Genomic DNA, 19,493 nt, shown 5'->3' with positions numbered 1-19,493 from the left:
AAAAATAAGACAACAACTAGCGATTGAAAACATGAAGTGTTTATGAAAAGGTGTATTAAGGTAATAAATACATTTGTTGTTGCTATATATCACTGGATTCGAAAACCACCCACTGTGCCAAATTCGTTTGGTAGAGCGCGCCTGCAATGGGCATGTCGAGAGTCGCCGGGAGCACAACGGCAGCTTGTATATCTGCTATTTTTGAATAGCCAAAGTATGAAATATGCTTAATAAGTGTTTAAAATGATTGTGACGCTATATTAACACATTTTGCTGGGGATCCCCTGGTACCCCCCAAGGACCCCTGGTCATGTCGCTGGCTTCTATTGAAAATGAAAGCTAGCTTTGTAGCTGTGAATCTGCCAGTGTGAACACATTATTATACTTGGATGATCAAGAGCACACAGCAGAATGTCTACCGTACCTGTTGCCTGAGTCCCAGCAGGGCTTCTGCATTCTGCCTCTGTGCTTTGGCCTCGTCGCTCTCTCCGCCCCAGGTCAGACGGCTCTCGTCTCCGTAGGCTGGGGGCGGGGCGGGCCCGGGGGCCCTGCCCGCCACGCATCTACCCTGCTGAAGGGAGAGGCTCATGCACTGGCCCTTCGCCGCCGAACACTGATTTCCGGACGGCGTCTGCTGCGCGCCGTGGGCGGCGGACAGAGCGTCGCGGAGGCGCGCCGATTCCTCCTCCAAGCGGCCCATCTTCTCCCGGAGCAGCTCGGCTTCGCTCTTGCGTCGCTGGAGCTCGTTCTCGCAGACCTCCAGCTCCAGGGCGCGGGTCCGCACGGCCGACCCGGCCTCCTGCGAGCGGGCCTGGCTGGACTGCAGCTCGGAGTGGACCTCTCTGAGCTGGGCCTTCAGGATCACTATCTCCCCGGCCTTCTGGCTGAGCTCTGACTGGACCTCCTTCAGCTGCTGCTTGAGCAAGGAGATCTCTCCTGACTTCTGACACACCTGGGGGAGAGAGAGAGAGAGACTTTACATTTGTATGCCTTGTTTACATCTGTAGGCTATCCTTATTTACATGCATATACCAAATATTTCAACAGCAAAATAAAAAGTTCTCAGGCTATAGAGCGTAGTCTTAAAACTGCACAATGTAACTTTCCTGTTCCACTCCGGATTTTAACCCGGGTCTCCTGCACAAGTGCTGATACATTTACCACTGAGCTAATAGAGGCTGCCTGCTTGCTTTGGGGAGACATTTAATCTTGACCTTCAGGTCAAAATTTGTGTCAAACCAGAAACAGGATTGTGTCAAACCTAGACATAGGATCTAAATGTCTCGATGGAAGAGCAGGGAGACCAAATACAACCACCCCAATTGTAAACGTTGTATTGTACTAACATAGTATGGTAGAGTACTAACATACTCTACCATACAGACAGATTGGACAAGATAACATTTTATCCACAAAAAAAATGACACAATGGAGTTTTAAGTTCAAATGTTACAATGCTGTTTTTACTCCTCCTTATTCTAGTATGGCTCTATTGTACAATGTACATACATTTTTTTTTTTTTTGACACTTGCTTTGGCAACGTAAACGTAGGATTCACATGCCAATAACACCACTTGAATTGAATTGAAATTCAGAGACAGACAGACAGACAGACAGGCAGACAGACAGACAGACAGACAGACAGACAGACAGACATGCAGGCAGGCAGGCAGCAGGCACACAGACAGACAGACAGACAGACAGACAGACAGACAGACTTTTGGATCTCATGGTCATTCCTTTGTGCTCAACCTTCCAAATCTACTGAAGCTCTTAGAGGGTCATACGCTCGTCTCGCGGAGCCTATAACCTTTGACCTGTGACCCACCTCCCACTTGGTCTCCTCCAGACGCGGTCCCAGCTGGGTCTGCTCCCGCTGGATGTTGGCGCACCTCCTCTCCAGCACCTCCCTGTCCTGGAGCAACGAGGAGAAGTCCTCCTGCAGCTTCTTTTTCTCCTGCTGGAGCTGAAACACCTGAGGGTAGACAGGGAGATCCACGGTCAAGTTGGTAGATCTATGGATCTACTGATACGCACTCGCTCTCATCGTCGGACAGCCAGTGAGCCGACAGATTCTGGGGTCTTAAGTTTCTCAGAATCTAAAGTGCAATTTCATAGGCTGCTCACTATGTAACCTTTCCCAGAGTCCCTCTCTGTTCTGACTATCAGTGGTGGAAAAAGTACTCAGATGTTTTACTTAAAGGACGACTTCACCCATTTTCAACCTATCTTCATATAATTGGTCCTCACTAATGCTCATGATAAAATGCTAAAAAAAAATCTACTCTGTCTGGGTCTCAGAGGAGGGCTGTGGACAGTTCAGAAATCTACCAGTGACATCATCGTTAGGAAGGTTTTTTTTTTCCAACAAGATTTAAAAACAATTATTTAGATTTGTATTAACGCGAGAACAATGGCTTCTATTATTGCATTGCAACTTTCCAGGAATAGAAAGCCTGCCGTTTCAATTAGCTTGGATTCCCCATCGATGATGTCACTGGTAGACGGGTTCCCGAACTGTTCACAGCCCTCCTCTGACACAAACTGAGTAGAAAAAATGGTACCATTTTATCATGAGTGTTAGTGAGGACCAATGATATGAAGATAGGTTGAAAATGGGTGAAGTCGTCCTTTAAGTAAAAGTATCAATACTGCAATATATATTACTTGTTACAAGTAAAAGTCCGGAATTCAAAATTTACTTGAGTAAAAGTACAGAAGTATTGGTATCAAAATGTGCTTAAAGTACCAAAAGTAAAACTACTAAAATGTTTGAAAATAGCAGATCTACAAGCTTTCCAAGTGGCCAAATCCTGTACTGCAAGTTTGGGTCGGTTTGGGCCCACAACATGAACGAGCGAAAAGGGTTTCGAACAAAGGGTTCGACTCACAGGCTTGTGCACGGAGGTAGTTGATATAGACGCATAAAGGACACTAACGTGCATGTGAATGGGCCCCATGATGTCATCGTGAAGCAACTTCATTTAAATGAACGGGTAGGGATTTCCAGTCTGTCCTCTAGGTAGGACAATATATAACTCTATAGCTGAAATGAACTATAAAGAAATGTATGAAATGAAGAGATTGTGACTTCAAATCCACTTCAAGATTGTCATTTCAATTCTATGGCAGATGGGCTCAGCTTTACAATGTCAAGCCACCTTGTGTTTCCCTGTCTGTCAGCCTGGTGTTACAGGTTAGGATAATATACTGTACCTTGACTAGTTGAGGCTACTCCATGACCTGGACACACAGTCAAATATGGTTTCATAAGCTGAATATTTGGAAGTACTGTAAAATAGGACAAGTTTAATGCCACGCAAAATGTAACTTTTACTGCAGTTCATGTACTGTATTAACTATTCCCCACGGGGGACTGGCGCGCTTTTGCTCTATTGCGGTACATGAAGTGACAGAGTACAGTACCTGGAGCTGCAGAACCTGCTGTGCTCTCTGGTTCTTCTGAGACGCCTGTTTCATCTTGGCAGCACAGCTCTGCCTCAACTCCTCCATCTCCCCCTCACAGCGTCGCTGCTTCTCCTCGTACACCTGCAGCAACAGACAGCAGCCAGGATCAGCTCAGCTTCATTAGGGATGACATTCAGAAACTGCAAATACGCTGGATGTTAACTGTGATGGCCAGGAGAGGCGTGGAATGGAACTATTAAATAGGACAATGTTTATTTTATTTTATTTCATTTCAACCATTTAAAAAAAATAAACAAAGTGAAATAGCCAATCTACACGTTCACAACGTGTCTGGCTATTTCAGCCATTTTTGAAGATAGGACTTAAAGCTACACTATGTAATTATCCTCTTCTACCCCGGTTTCCTGCGCAACTGCTAAAATGTTTTACCATTGAGCTTGTAGATCTGCTATTTTTGAATAGCCAAAGTATAAAATATGGTTAAAGTGTTAAAATGATTGTGACACTATATTAACTGATTTTGCTGGGGACCCCCTGGTACCCCCCCCCCCCCCCAAGGACCCCTGGGGGTCCCCGGACCCCACTTTGAGAACCAATACTCTATACTACAGCAGTGATTTGGGGTTCAGGGCAAACTTTTTGTATTTTTTCATAAATGAATGCCCTACTTACGGTGCTTTTGTGTGACACTGTAGCACAGCGTCACACAAAAGCAGCAGGTCCACAAGCTTTTGAGCTTGCAGATCTGCTACCTTTGCTAATTTTGAATATTGGAATCCCGAAAAGTAACATTTTTGGACATACACTATGAGGTTTCCACCCGACAGAGACGATATCCTACCGTATGTTGATACATGAGATAAAAAACAAATGATTAAATTCATTTTTTTTTTCCCCAAAAAAATGCAATCCTTCAGTTCTAAGTTTGACTGGTTCTAAACATGGGTTTCAATACATTAGCGGTGAATTTGCCCATCAGCCCTATAGAGCGTTGCAGTTCCCGCTCACTTCCTGGTGCCGGAAGTAAATACTCAATGCATTTTTCCCATTGACTTTTACAAAGATATTTATATAAATTAATTTAAGCCTAGAATCAAGCTATCCAGGATCCTGGTGAATCATGACCATAAAACGTTTGATTCTGTGAAAAAACCTTTTTGAAAACGGCAAAACAAAGGGTATTTATTAAATATAGTATATCATATCATTAAATATAAAATTAAAAAAAATCACAGGATCCAGGATTCACCAGGATCCTGGATAGCTTGATTCTAGGCTTAAATTGATTGATATAAATATTTTTGGAAAAGTCAATGGGAAAAATGCATCGAGTATTTACTTCCGGCACCAGGAAGTGGCGGAACTGCGACGCTCTATTGTGTCGTCTCCTCACCTGGCAGATGGCGGCCTCGTTCTCGTCCAGGTTGTCCCGGAGCTGCTGCAGCTCCAGGTCTCTCTCCCTCAGCTTGTCCTCCAGCTCCCTGACCACGCCCTCGTAGCCGTCCAGCGGCAGCGGCGGCGAGTGCCCGCACGAGCCGCTGTCCGACAGGGGCTGCCCCCCCCCGCCGCCGCCGCCGCAGCGCCCCCCGCTCAGCGAGCCGGAGCCCGTGCTCTTGCTGGACGAGGACCGCCCGCTGTCCGAGTTGGTGTGACCGTGGCTCCCTCCGGCTCCTCCTCCTCCGCCCGAGGTGGTGCGACCGCCCAGGCCCGGCATGGGGTCCGTGGTCTGACCCCCTCCTCCTCCTCCTCCTCCTCCTCCCACCACCCCGGAACCGGACGCGGACCCCCCGGAGCTGGAGCCCTCGCTGGGGGCCAGGCTGTAGCCGGTGCTGCTGTGGGTCGGCAGGCTGGAGAGAGAGAGAGAGGGACAGGGATTGAAGCTAAAAAAACTAACCTCACCACCAGTGGTGTAAAGCAACTAAGTACATTTACTCAAGTACTGTACTTACGTACGATTTTGAGGTATTTTTTACTTTACTGGAGTATTTCCAATTTTCAATACTTTTACTTCTACTCCACTACATCTCAGAGGCAAATATTGTACTTTTACTCCACTACAATTATTTGAAAACTTTAGTTACTAGTTACTTTTCAGATATAAATTATGATATTATGAAGCATACATTAACCACTTTAGCCCTATTTCATACATAGGCTATTTTCAAACATTTTAGTACTTTTACTTTTGGTAATTTAAGTACATTTTGATGCCTTTTCTTTTGTACTTTTACTCAAGTAACATTTTGAACACAGGCCTTTTACTTGTAACAGAGTATTTTTATATTGTGGTATTGCTACTTTTACTTAAGTAGAATATCTGAGTACTTCTTCCACCACTGCTAACCACACACAATCTGTTAGGCTGTCTGTGACTTGTGAAACAGCATGTAAGGAGTCCTCTGCACTAGCACTGCATTTCCTAAACAATTAGCACAATGTGACGAATTATGATGTTTAGGTATTATCATTCTATACCACACATGGGCAAACATAACCATCCTGCCCTCGAAGTCCTCAAAGAAATACAAAATGACTACATCTCAAAAGGCAGCGTTATGTTAATGGTTTTGAGGGAAATGTATTTATTCACGACTCCAAATAATTATTAGTAATTAATATGTACCATTTGAGTACATAGTACATTTGAGTGATACAGTACAGATGTGTATTTTTTTTTTCAAATCAAAATAAATAGCCAATCTACAAGCTCACACATTACGAGCTTGTAGAGCTGCTATTTTCACAATTGTTCTTTTTGAATCTTGTCCCTAACTAACCCATATTACAATGAAAAAAAGTTAACTAAAACTATGCCCTTTCAAAAACTATAAACTAAACTAGCAAAAAAAACAAACTGAAATTCAACACAAAAAAAAACAAAACAAAAATACAAATAAAAAACTATTGAAAAAGGCTATACTATAATCACCTGGAGAGGGAGTTGCGTCCAGAGTCTGACATGGAGCAAGACTGGCTGCTCCGAGCATTGCGTCCGCCGCTGTACGAGTTACGCTTCCCGTCGGAGCTGCCGCCGCCGCCGCTGCCCACAGGGTTCCCGTTAGCGCCGTTGGTGATGCTGGATCCCCCTACGGGCAGCAGGAGGTTGAGGCTGCCCTGGCTCTCCGACAGGCTGCCGCCCCCTGGCCGCGGCGACAGGTACTGCACCGAGTGACGGTTTTTGGGAACCACTGGTTTGAACGCCGTGGGCCGGATCAACACCTTCTCCATGTTCTGAAATAAATACGAGATCATTAATTTCTTTGTATAGCGCTTTTCCAAACAGGACAAGCTAAAAGAGCAGCATGAAAACCATGAGAGATAAAACAAACAACGAAAAATGTGTGGACAAAATAACGAAATAAAAACAAAATACAACAGAGATATTAAATGACCACAGATAAAATTACTAAAAAACACTAAAACGGTCAAGAATACTAAGAAATGGAGAGTTTTGTGATTTGAATTTACAACAAATCAAAACACACTTGTGTGGATTTATAACAAAAAATAAATAGCCAACCAACTTGCTTATTCTTTGCCTATCCTTTACAATCCTTAAAAACAATATGCTGCAAGATAAAAGAGAAAAAATAAAGAAAATGTTTCACTCAAAACAGTACTCCTGAATTATTTACTTTTTAAGGCTTTTTTAAAATATGATACTGATTTTGCGAGCCTTAGATCCTCCTTAGATCTAAGACTGCACACAGGCCCATAAGGGATCAGCATGTCTGCAATATAACTGGGAGTCTGCCCATTCAGGGGTTTAAAAGTCATCAGTAAAATCAATTCTGAAACCAACAGATATGGTCGTGTTTCTTATATAAGAATCGGTGGTTGAGAAGAGCTGAGCGGCGCTAATTAATTAGCAGCAGCTGGTTGAAGCTCATTAGAGGGGTCAGTGATAAGGTGGAAGGGTCGCAAGTGGGCAGCGATTAGTTTAATTTGCTTTAATTAATATGCATGGTTTCTTTAAGCACTTTTTTTTTCTTAACGATTTCCCCTCTCTCGTCCCAGATAGAGAGGCTGAGGGAGAGAGAGAGAGAGAGTGACAGAGGGGAGTGGGAGTGAGAGTAAGGAGGGAACAGAGAAAGGAGGGGATGGCGAACACACTGAAGTGAAACAGAAGAACAGACCGAACGGCTGCGTACATGTCCTGTAAGCGTTTCTTCTTTAACGATTTAGCTCAGGTCTCACGGAGTGAACTCTGAACGTAAGTGATCTGATATTGATCACAGGGAGCCGGCAAGGTGAGCGGCCGTCAAACCATCTATCTCTGGCTCTGTCAGGAGAGTGATTAAGCTTCCCCGGCGATCAATGGAAATAAATAGCCAATTAGACGGCTAAGCCGATCTACCGTTAACATGTCAGCACCTGCTGTGGAACGGCACACCTCTGCTTGGCTGTTCCGTGAGCATGTCTTAGAAGGATACAAAAAAATAAAACAAAACACTGCAATGGCAAAGTCACCTTGGGTTATAATAACCAAAGGAGACATTTGACTATGAATAAAGGGCTAAGTGTGAAACTAGAACTGGCATTCGTTTAGAAACTAGGCGGTGTGTCCTCCAGCCTTTAGCTAAATGATTCTGTGTGCAGTTTGTGAATGAAGCTGCACAAATCACAATGTGGTGTTCAGTGGTGAAGGTGCACCCTACAAACGTCCTGAGGATACACACACACGCGCGCGCACGCACACGCACACACACACACACACACACACACACACACACACACACGCACACACACACACACACACACACCCTGTTTTAGATGGCTTAGCCTAAAATAGCCATTGCCCCACATATCCGGACGTGTCCCCATCAGTTAATCTCTTCACCTTCTCCAGTTGTCCTGACACTGGCACCAGTTTGGGGGGCGGCCCTCCAATGTTTCCGTTCAGCGCTCTGTTGTCCCGCTGCTCCTCAGAGTCACTGCAGGGGCTTCCGGCGGCCAGCGCCACGTTGTTGTCATTCCAGTCTCCCACCAGTACCTCGTCGCACGCATTCCCATAGTTCCCATTGGTTCCTCCGGCAGCAGCGCCCGGCACTGGCTCTGTGCCCGCCCCGGTCGAGTTCCCAGGCCGTGGGTGCTTCTTGGTGGGCAGCGGTGGTGGCTGGACCTGGGCCTGTCGCACAAATAACTGCCATTAGCACTTCTGCTGCTTGCCTTTCAGGCTTTGAGAACTAAAACTTGCAAAGATATGACAAATAACTTAAATATACTGTACAAAGAAATGACCATATAGTGGTTCTAATATTCAAAATAAATACTGTACTATGGTCAAAACAGGCCATGTGTTTAACCATGTTATACTTTCAAACAAGCTGAGCTACACATATGAAGGTGTCGTGTATTTCCAGTTCAAACCTGCTGCTGAGCCAATAAAATGAAGCTGTGGGAAACTGACCCGGAGCAGGAAATGCTTATGCCACTTTCTGGAAAACTGAACTACGTGTCATGCACAGAGCCTATTCTGAAGAATATCGTCTCTATTGGGTGTAAACCTCATACAATATGTCCAAAACAGTTACTTTTCAGGTTTTCAAAATAGCGATAGTTCGACAAGCTCAAAACAGGTCGCAATTTCAAGCTTGCGGATCTGCTACTTTTGTTGCTTTTGTGTGATGCATTAGGATGATCAAGTAGGGGCTTTAATGTACGAAAAAACATAAAAAGTTAAAATATGGAGATAAGAGGTTTCTGCACGACAGCAACGATATGCAAAATAAATGTGATAAATCTGGAATAATTGTGATCTGGGCGATTCTGTGCTAAATGTGACAGGGCCTATATAAATGTGACAGGGCAGGGCCTATATAAATGTGACACGGCCTATGTAAATGTGGCAGGGCCCATGTAAATGTGACAGGGCCTATACCTGTGGCTGTGTGTGGTGGCTGATGACCAGCAGCTGTTCCAGGGAGCTGCCGCTGCGGAGCGTCTTATCCTGGAGGCGGAAGCAGCTGGTGGAAGAAGGCGCGGAGCGCCGGGGCTTGGCGCTGTGCTCGCTGGCGGCGGCGGCACGGCAGTGCCTCTCCTGGTACGAGCGTCCCGATATCAGACTGCTGACGGAGCCCATGGCGGGCGCGGGGCCGCAGGGGCCGGAGCAAGGGGCCAAGTGGGACGAGTGGGACAAGAGAGGGTGGCACGGCTGCGCGTCGAGACCCGAATTGGGGCGGTCAGTCACGGACACAGGTAGGGCCTGAACCAGAGCCATGGCCCCCCGACGGCGTCACTGCACACAGCACACACCCTGCTTAGAGAGAGAGAGAGAGAGAGAGAGAGAGAGAGAGAGAGAGAGAGAGAGAGAGAGAGAGAGAGAGAGAGAGAGGGGGGGGGATAGAAGCACACACAAATAAGTATAAATCAGGCAAAAGTAACAATATTATGTTGGAGAGTTGGCATGCAAGCACTATTTTTGCATTTGTATGAAATATGGCTTAAATCAGGGGTCTTCAACAGGGGGTCCGGGACCCCTAGGGGGTCCTCAGAGTTACTACAGGGGGTCCGCCAAATCTTTGTATGATATGATTTTTTTTTTACCTTAACCACTTGAACCCTAGCATCCCTTTTCTAAGGAGAACTTTACCAAAAATAGCAGATCTACAAGCTCACGCTGCGAGGCGTTGTGAGCTTGTAGATCGGCTATTTTTTGGTAAAGAGGTGTTTGGTGTAGAGGGAAAAAAGAGCAGACCAAGGAAACAAAAAAAGGTTAAATCTGAAACACAATTTTATACAATATAGAGGGGGTCCCTGCTTCATTTCTCTCTCAGCTAGGGGGTCCTTGGCCTGAAATGTTGAAGACCCCTGGCTTAAATGGTTCACCGATTGGTTGACATGTTAAAAAACAGAGCTTCTTCATTAGTCGATTAATTGAAAAAAAGTAATCAGAAGAATAATCGCTAAGAAAATGAAGTACTGTGAAGTACGCTGATAATCTTTTTGCACCTCAATGTCTAATATCATGTACATTTCAAAGAGAAGGTTGTGTGCACATCCCACGCCTGTATTTAGGCCAGGTGCTGGACATCAAGGAGGAATCAAGAAAAAGAAGGAGGAGGTCCGCACACTGTTTCAAGCTCCAAGAAACGCTTTTTATTATTACTGCTGTAAGTAGCAGTAATAATAAAAAGCGAGTTTCTTGGAGCTTGAAACAGTGTGCGGACCTCCTCCTTCTTTTTCTTAATATCATGTACATACCTGTGCTATGTTCATGCACCTTATGTCTAACCTCATGTACATACTGTACCAGCTGGATATGCTATGTGTATATGTAGATCTTGTGTTAGATTTTTCTTTCTCTCCTTGCTCTCCCTGCCCCCACCCCCCTCCTCTTTTCTTTTCTCTTTCTGAAAATAACAAAAAAAACATGGAGCTTGCATACAAATAAATAAATACAAAAAATACATACTTTACACCTTTAAACCTGTGATGTGACAATAAAGTTGATTCTCATTCTGAAAATAATCCATAGTTGCAACCCTACAGCCGTATGCATTTTTCAGTGTGAAACCACTGAAATCACTTGATGCTAATTTCCCCTCATGTGCCAATCATCAAATCCCCAAACTTTAAATGAGAGCTAACACATGTTTTTATAAAAAAAATACTAATCCCCCCCCGATGGAGAGCCCTCACTTATCCAAAATTAGGCCCTTATTTAGAATAACACAATAAGTGGCAGAGGATTAAGTGTTCCATTTGCAGCCTGTATTATCAGTTTGTGAGCAGAGACAGATATGTTCAGCCTGTCGTGCCAAGTGCAAATCCGTCTGGCCAAGTGGAATCAAGCCCGATTTATACTTTGTCGCACGGCTTAAAATAGCTGACCTACAAGCTCACAACACTGCACGTATGCAATGTGTTGTGGGCTTGTAGGTCAGCTGTGTTCGGCAAAGTATAAAAAGACAATCAAATAAAATCAGTCTTGAGATGAAGCTTGTTAGAATTGAATGCCATGATGTCGAGAGACAAGAGAGAATCCTTGCTCATCTCCTTTCATGCTATTTTTAAAATATGTATTCAAATATAATAGTAAGTAGGGCAGAGTGGCTTATTGTCGGTATCAGCTCAGACCCCTGGGAGATGGATTGCTGAGGTGCAGCGTAACACCTACAGTACCATCAGCTCCCAGTACTTACAACAACACCTACCATCAGCTCCCAGTACTTACAACAACACCATCAGCTCCCAGTACTTACAACAACAATACCATCAGCTCCCAGTACTTACAACAACAATACCATCAGCTCCCAGTACTTACAACAACAACACCATCAGCTCCCAGTACTTATAACAACACCTACCATCAGCTCCCAGTACTTACAACAACACTACCATAAACTCCCTGTACTTACAACAACACCTACCATCAGCCCCCAGTAAATTGTAAATGGTGTATTTATATACCATATTTTATAAAGCACTGTGTAATGTTGTTTTGATAAGCACCATACTAATTAAGTTTATTATCATTCATTATTATAAAAAGTGTGGCTGGGAGGGGGTTGTGGGCTACAATGGTCAACAACAGGCTAGATGTTATATGGTTAGTGGGAAAAGAGAGAGAGGGCGAGTCATGCATAAAGTAGGAAAAAAAGAGTGTGCTTACACATGAGTTAACGAGATAAAGATTTTGTGCGGTATGTGCATGAGTCTGACCATTACCAAAGCCAAAAGAATCACGGTTCACGACCTCATTGCACTCTTCATCCAGCCCCCCCCCATCCCCACCCCCACCCACCCAGCCTGGGATAATAGAATTAAGGACCCTCTAAGATTGTTTGTCCGTGACCCATGTGACCCCTAAACCCCATGACCCCAGTAGGAGTGGTCCGTCCCTTCAGCCCTGTGACCTCGAGAGGTCAGGTTTTGTTCTGCCTGCTCTGGCAACAAATCCCCAAGACCTCTGATGTCGTCCAACACAGTCATGTACTCAAGTACTGTGTAATTGAGTACAATTTCTGAGGTAATCTTTACTTCAGTATTTCCATTGTTTTGATACTTTATTTAATTTATTATAATTTATTATTACCACACTAAATCAAATTGTACTTTTTTTTTTTTTTTTACTCCACTACCTTTATTTGGCAACTTTAATTACTAGTTACATGGAAGATTTAACCACTTAAGTCCTATTTTATACGTTGGCTGTTCGAAAATAGGCGATCAACAAGCTGCTCCACATTTTTTTTTACAAAAATATAGTACTTTTACTTTTAATTATGCCAATAATAATGATAATAATAATACAACTTCATTTATATAGCACCTTTCATGACATGAATGCAGCTCAAAGTGCTTTACAGAGCAAACAATTTGTAAAGCAGAAGTGCTTTACAGAAAAAGCAATAATAATTCAACAATAAGTATATTTTGATGCTAATACTTTTGGGCTTTTATTCAAGTACAATTTTAAATATAGGCCATAGACTTGTAACAGATTATTTGTATATTGTGGTATTGCTACTTTTACTTAAGGGAAAAAAAGGGGAAAAACTGAATACTTCTTCCAACCAACTGCCCAACAGTTATTTCTTAAAGGCATTGTAGGGAACATTAAGCCTAAATTTAAAAAATATGTATATATATATTTTTTGCATTTTCTCCCCTCTATCAGCCACTATATAATGATGCTGGGGTGTTTTCCTTCATTGAAACACAGTCCTCTGTCTGAAATCCGTATTTTCCCTTCTGTTTATGTTCATGTTGTTTATGTCCGGGTCGTAAATTAACGCACGCATGTGCGTGTCCGTGCGCGTCCGTACCCGTATCAACTTTTTACTTTCGGTTTTAAAACGCTCTCAAACTTCTTTTTTGAGGCACATAATTTACTTTTAAAAAATCGTTTGGATAGAATTTAGTTGTTTAGCTTCATATATGTGGTCAATTTATCATGAAAGAGCCTATTTAAAAATATAAATTCAGAGAACCGTAGGGTCGGGCATTTCCGCGAATTGTATCCGCATAAGGCAACCTATTTTGGGCATGACTCATTTAAAAAGTCCCCCCTGCGTCACCCCCTGGTGGTCGGGGAAAAGAACTGCTGGAGGGGCGGTGTTTGACAACAGTTTTTTTCTTTGATTATGTCTGAACTCCCTACAATGCCTTTAAAGTTATTGAAGTTTTCAGGCCTCCGCCTCCTTTCTCCTCCTCGGTCACATTCCTCAGACCAAGTGAAAAACACTCCTCTAACACATACACACACGCACGCGCACACGCACACACACACACACACACACACACACACACACACACACACACACACACACACACACACACACACACACACACACACACACACACACACACACACACACACACACACACACACACACACACACACACACACACACACACACACACACACACACACACACAGTACCTCATCACGCTCCTCATCCTCCCTCTGCCAGCGGTAAAAAAAAACAGAGGGAGGAAAAAGCGGTCATGTCATCGTGTCTAAAAATAGAAAGTGTCTCCAGTGTTTGAATGGGTGTGATAATAAAGCCTCCATGAGACTGTTTGCTTCAGCTAGCAGGTATTTGATCAGACGCTCACAAACACATTGGCCTCCAGTCATTTTGTCAGCCAGCTATCAGCCAGTCCCTCCAGACCTCCTGCTGTGAAAAACGTAGACCATGAGTTTCCCCAAACTGTGGGTCTGGACCCATTTTTGTGAAGTGTCTTGCTCAAGGACACTTCGGCCGGTCATATTCGACACATTGCTGGCCATGCCTGGAATCGAACCTGGGACAACTTGGGACTCTTGCTCCCCAGGCGGGCTTTTCAGATATGAATTGTAATGAAATAATTCATAATAAGTTTCAGTCCCGGAGGGGCACATTTATGTGTTGTGTGTCGAGCTGAAACGGTTTGAGAACCCCGAGTTAGACCCCGAGTTAGACCCCTAAGTTAGACCTCTGAGATAAACCCCTGAGTTAGGCAAAGCACAGTGATGAAGTAAACTCCTGTCTCCATTACTTCCACCCACCCACCCCCGCACTGAGCCAGGAAGACACTGGCTCTGGTTCAACACTTGCCTTCAAATATACACAAGGCTTGTGTCTGCGGGCTTATTACACAACCAACTGTGTGTTGCTGTGGAGATACTGGTACTATGCTACACTTCTGAGCCTTTCACATTTTACTTGAGTCAAAGCAAAGACACTCCTTGTCAGATCTGCTATTTTCGCCTTTTTCTTTTTTACACAACACTGTTGTGCAGCAAAGTATAAAATAACACGTGTGTTTAATTGCTATGTTCATATATAAAACATCATGTGTATTTGAATATACCACTCTTTTTTTAAGCGTGCTTCTTGATTATTCTATTAATTGAAAAAGTAATCTAGCGGTAAATCGCTGAGAAAAATAATGGCTAGTTGCACCGCTCTCCACACAGCACCCAGTGGCCCCAGCTGGATGAGTGAAAGTGGGGCTGACAGAAGAAAAGAGGTTCCCAAGTAGCTCCTCTAAACAGATCCAGATCTGGGGGTCAGTGACGACTGGGGGATTAATCCTGTTATCATAAGTCTGTTAATAATGCCGCCGTTTCCCAGGAGAGGAAGCCCATTATTCCACGGCGGTGGATCGGCCTCCTCAGAGCCTCGGAGGAGTTCCGGACGCTCGGCGGGGGATCAGGATGCAGAGAGAAAAGAGAGGGATCAGGATGCAGCGAGAAAAGAGAGGGATCAGGGTGCAGGGAGGGAGAAAAGAGAGGATGGAAAAGGAACCGGAGTGAGACGCTGAAGAGACAAAGAGGACAGAGTGAGAGGGTGGGTGGGTGCTAGGGGTTACTAGGTATTCCAATCAATGACTCAGTGGAGTCCTCCTCTGTCCTTGGGGAAAACCCAGCCACATAATCCTGTTTGGACACTGGAGTCTCAGGACGTTATCCACTTACGGCACGGTGTCACTATTTTGGTCATTATTGGTGACATTTTCCCCCAAAAAAATCTAAAATTCTAAAATGCCCCTTGCATCCAAGGGGCAAGGCTGAGATATTTACGATGAGGCCGACAAAATGGCCAGAGTGGCGCTGTTTTACCCTGCGCCGACCTGTGGGTTCAGAAATAATTTATTTTAGCGCAAGTGAATGGGTTTTTTGACAAACTTTAGACTAGATTTTCTTACTGTAATAAAAATTGTCATAAATTCTATATGCTTCCAGTCGCTAGTTTAAAGTCTCCTTTCAATCATCAGGATATGCGTTTTGCTAAATTATGGTTCTATTTATTATAAAATTGACAATAAAGTAGGCTATTCTCTAGGAGGGGCGGGATGATTTGATTGACACGCTACACAACCAATAGCATTCATTCCCCGCCCCCCCGCTCTTGATTGACAAGTTACCCAACCAATAATGGTCTGAACTCATTCTGACGCGTATTGAAAGATGGCGGACCTACAGTCTTGCAGCAAAGGCTTCATTTTCGGTCTGTAGAAAGCAGCGGAGGGGGTTTGTCCATCTCATTTATACAGTCTATGCTTGCATCCCTATTCCGAGGTGAACATTTGACAAACATAGCCGATCTACAAGCGCACAGGGCATTGCGTTGCAAGTAGCGACGTGAGCTTGTAGATTGGCTATTTTTAGAGATTTAGAGGGAAATACTAGCAGGCCTAGTTAGTGTACAGCCCTGGGGTATATAACCATATAGGGTTTAAATGGTTAAGTGCTCATGATCTCCCAAGGGCTTATCAAATACACAGGGTAGAGAGAGACTACTTCCTGCCCTGAGAGTTGCAATCAAGGAGAAGACACGGGGTTCACGCTGGTCCCAAGGAAGACTATGAAGCAATCATCCCATCACCATCACTGATGGGATGAGGAGAGTGTGGGAATCTGCTATGGGAGATGACCTCAAGAGGCGGACGTTTGTGGCTACAGTGGAGTCAGTACTGCTGTACAGGGCGGAGACATGGGCGCTAACAGGAGCGCAGGAAAAGGCCCAGGATGGCTCTTGATGTCACATCTCTACCTCACCCGGAACTAGTGGTGAGCAAACTGACACTGTGGGAGCCAACCCAAGGTACAGCTAGGAGGGGAAAGAGGTGCACCACCTACGTAGACGTACGCGCGACAGCGGCGTTAACAACACTGCAGAGCTTAAGACCCTGATGATAGACAGGAGGGTGTGGTGGACAATGATCCAGGAGTCCCGCGTTGGTGAGCTATTCCTGTGAAAACAAACCAGGCCATCGAGACTGCATGAGGGGAAGATGTCTAAGAAATAAGAGTCCAAAGGGAAGCACGCACATCCCAATAAAAATGCACAGATGCTGAACAACAATACGCACACTGGAGAAGGAAGGGAACTCTGCACACTTAGCTCCCAGTAGAAACCGTTATTTTAGTTGACACCAAAGACCCGTTTGGGTTGAAACTGTTGTCAACTAAAATAACGTTCTACTGGGAGCTAGGACAGGATGTGGGAATCTGTCTATAAGCCCTGCACTGGTGCATCCTCCCTGCCCTGGGGGGGGGGGGGGCGTCGGGTGGTCCGCCCAGAGACATGCATGGCCATGGAACTCTGACCTCCCTCCTCCCCATCACTCCTTCCTTCCCTCTCATCCCTCTTTCCTGCGCCTGCTTTATTTGATCCACCCGCTCTTCCTTCATATCCTTCCTTTCCTGTACTTGACTACAGTGGTGTAAAGTAACTTTACTCAAGTACTGCACTTCATACATTTCGGCCATTTGAAAATAGCCGATCTACAAGCTCACAATGCATCGCGATGTGACGCATTTGGCCTTGTTGATCTTGTTGATCTAGTTGATCTTGTTGATATTGTTGATCTGCTATTTTCAAAATGTGTAAACTTGAAATGGGACATTCTGCATAATGAGTACTTTCTACTGTTGGTACTTTAAGTACATTTTGATGCCAATACTTTTGTACTCAAATAAAGTTCGAATTCTGGACTTTTACTTACGTAGCAGATTACATTGCAGTATTGATACTTTTACTTAAGTAAGAAATGTGAGTACTTTTTCCAACCACTGCTTGACTACGACTCCAACAATCACCTCCACTGCCTCCTCTTCACCACCCAACCATCCACTGTGTACGCTATGGAAATAGCCATTCTGGGAGTTCTTAAAAGGGGCGTAGCGCAGGGAGCTCCCTCCCCTCTCTGCCGGACATTTACGACAGTAGAGCGACAAGCATTACGGAAGACAAAAGGGCAAAAGACAAAAAGGCCATCGCTGTTTGTTGCAGTGTTGACTGTTGAACGCTGGGAACACAACGGAAACAAGCATTTGACCTTTTTGTGGGCTCATTCATTTGGTGTTTTAACTCGTTGTACTGCTATACTTAAACATAAAACATGTTAATACACTATTCAATCAATCAATCAATCAATCAATCAAAGTGACACACAGTAGACATACTTGACATACATAAAAGTAATACATAGTATTATCGTGTTACTTCATGAAATAAATAATATTACATAATGCAATATAGATTACCCCTGACGCTTAATTTATGCTCTGTCTTCTGACGGTTATAGATTGGGCTTTTGTTTGGGCAATCGGCCAGTATAAATGGGGTTTAACGCTATATAACTCCCTCCGAACATGGTCGATGCAGCTAGGTTTTCACCTCTCAGGCAGAAACAGCATGGCGTGACTAACGGACGCTTAACCACTTAAACCCCCGTAGTCTTTAGAGAACTGGACTTGAGTTCAGTGGTGGAAAAAGTACTCAAATGTTTTACTTAAGTAAAAGTATCAATACTGCAATGTAGTACTCTGTTACAGGTAAAAGTCTGGAATTCAAAATTTACTTGAGTTAAAGTACAAAAGTATTGGTATCAAAATGTACTTAAAGTACCAAAAGTAAAAGTACTACAATGTTTGAAAAAAGCAGATCTACAAGCTCACAACGCGTGGCGATGCGACGTGTTGCGAGCTTGTAGATCGGCTATTTTCAAATAGCCTATGTATAAAATAAGGCTAAAGTGGTTAATGTATATTTTATAATGTAATCATTTATATCTGCAAAGTAACTAGTAACTACAGTTTTCAAATAATTGTTGTGGAGTAAAAGTACAATATTTGCCTCTGAGATGTAGTGGAGTAGAAGTAAAAGTATAGACAATTGGAAATACTCCAGTAAAGTAAAAGTAGCCTAAAAATTGTACTGAAGTACAGTACTTGAGTAAATGTACTTAGTTGCTTTACACCACTGCTTGAGTTACAACCGGACCACCGTTTCCAACTACACCAAACCTCTTCGCCAAAAATAGACACATTGTGAGCTTGTAGATCTGCTCTTTTTGGCTCCCCCCCCAGAATATGGACACATGGGGTTCAAGTGGCTAAAGCCAGTGTGAAGCCGCATGGGAGCAACAGGTGGAAAGCATCAATCTAGTCAGACCACAGCAGCGGTCACTGTGTGGTCAAGGCAAACGTAGCAGCCGTGAGAGCAGCCATAATAAACTGAGCACCGGATGTAAGAGGCTATACCACTGCATGAATCCCTGGCTGACTGAGTGACCACTCCCCATCATGGTTACGCCGATCCGTCATGCCCAATGTGGTATACCTCCACGACAGCCATTCTCAACCGGTGGGCCGGTGAGGATATTGCAAGTGGCCCCCCCCCCCCCAAATCGTTGGCAGATTTGAATGATAATATAACATTAATATTTAGGGGAAAAAAGGTAAAAAATTAATTGTTGTATTTTCTTTAACCCATTAAGACCTGAAGCCGATTCTACATGTCTCCTAAATCTCAACAGTTTTCTGAAAAACCTATGTTTCTATATCAGTGGTGCTCATTCTTTTTCATGTCAAGGACCCCCAAAATGATATGTATTTGGCCGCGGACCCCCATCAAAATATTTTGTTCCAGGGACCCCCAGAAGCAAAGATTTGAGTTAAGAATGTTTGCTTTAAAAATATATATATTCAAAGATTTGCACACATTGCACACGAATTTTCAAAAATAGCAGATCTACAAGCTCGTAGCGCGGCACTCGGTGCCGCGCTACGAGCTTGTACATCTGCTATTTTTGAATAACCCAAAGTGTAAAATAATGCTTTTTA

The 19,493-nt window shown here is 44.0% G+C and overlaps 2 protein-coding genes across 3 annotated transcripts in view; one reads left to right on the top strand and one right to left on the bottom strand.

Annotated features, from left to right (window-relative positions):
* The window catches only part of selenou1a (selenoprotein U 1a), a 310,703-nt gene that overhangs the window by 97,702 nt on the left and 193,508 nt on the right, over positions 1-19,493 (top strand). The gene's annotated exons all lie outside the window — the stretch shown is intronic.
* Positions 1-19,493, bottom strand: part of lzts2a (leucine zipper, putative tumor suppressor 2a) — a 48,725-nt gene that overhangs the window by 6,276 nt on the left and 22,956 nt on the right. For both annotated transcript variants that reach the window (XM_084076705.1, XM_084076704.1), the window contains exons 2-8: positions 9,312-9,686; positions 8,271-8,558; positions 6,360-6,661; positions 4,824-5,277; positions 3,428-3,550; positions 1,830-1,976; positions 425-952 (exon numbers count right to left, since the gene is read on the bottom strand). In XM_084076705.1, the coding sequence (XP_083932831.1) occupies positions 425-952; positions 1,830-1,976; positions 3,428-3,550; positions 4,824-5,277; positions 6,360-6,661; positions 8,271-8,558; positions 9,312-9,650 (2,181 nt within the window). In that variant the 5' untranslated portion in view covers positions 9,651-9,686. The remainder of the gene's footprint in view (positions 1-424; positions 953-1,829; positions 1,977-3,427; positions 3,551-4,823; positions 5,278-6,359; positions 6,662-8,270; positions 8,559-9,311; positions 9,687-19,493) is intronic.

This window comes from Gymnoscopelus microlampas (genome assembly GCF_963454915.1).
Source record: "Gymnoscopelus microlampas genome assembly, chromosome: 13".
NCBI classification, from domain to species: domain Eukaryota; kingdom Metazoa; phylum Chordata; class Actinopteri; order Myctophiformes; family Myctophidae; genus Gymnoscopelus; species Gymnoscopelus microlampas.
This window is presented reverse-complemented; position numbering and strand designations above follow the sequence as displayed.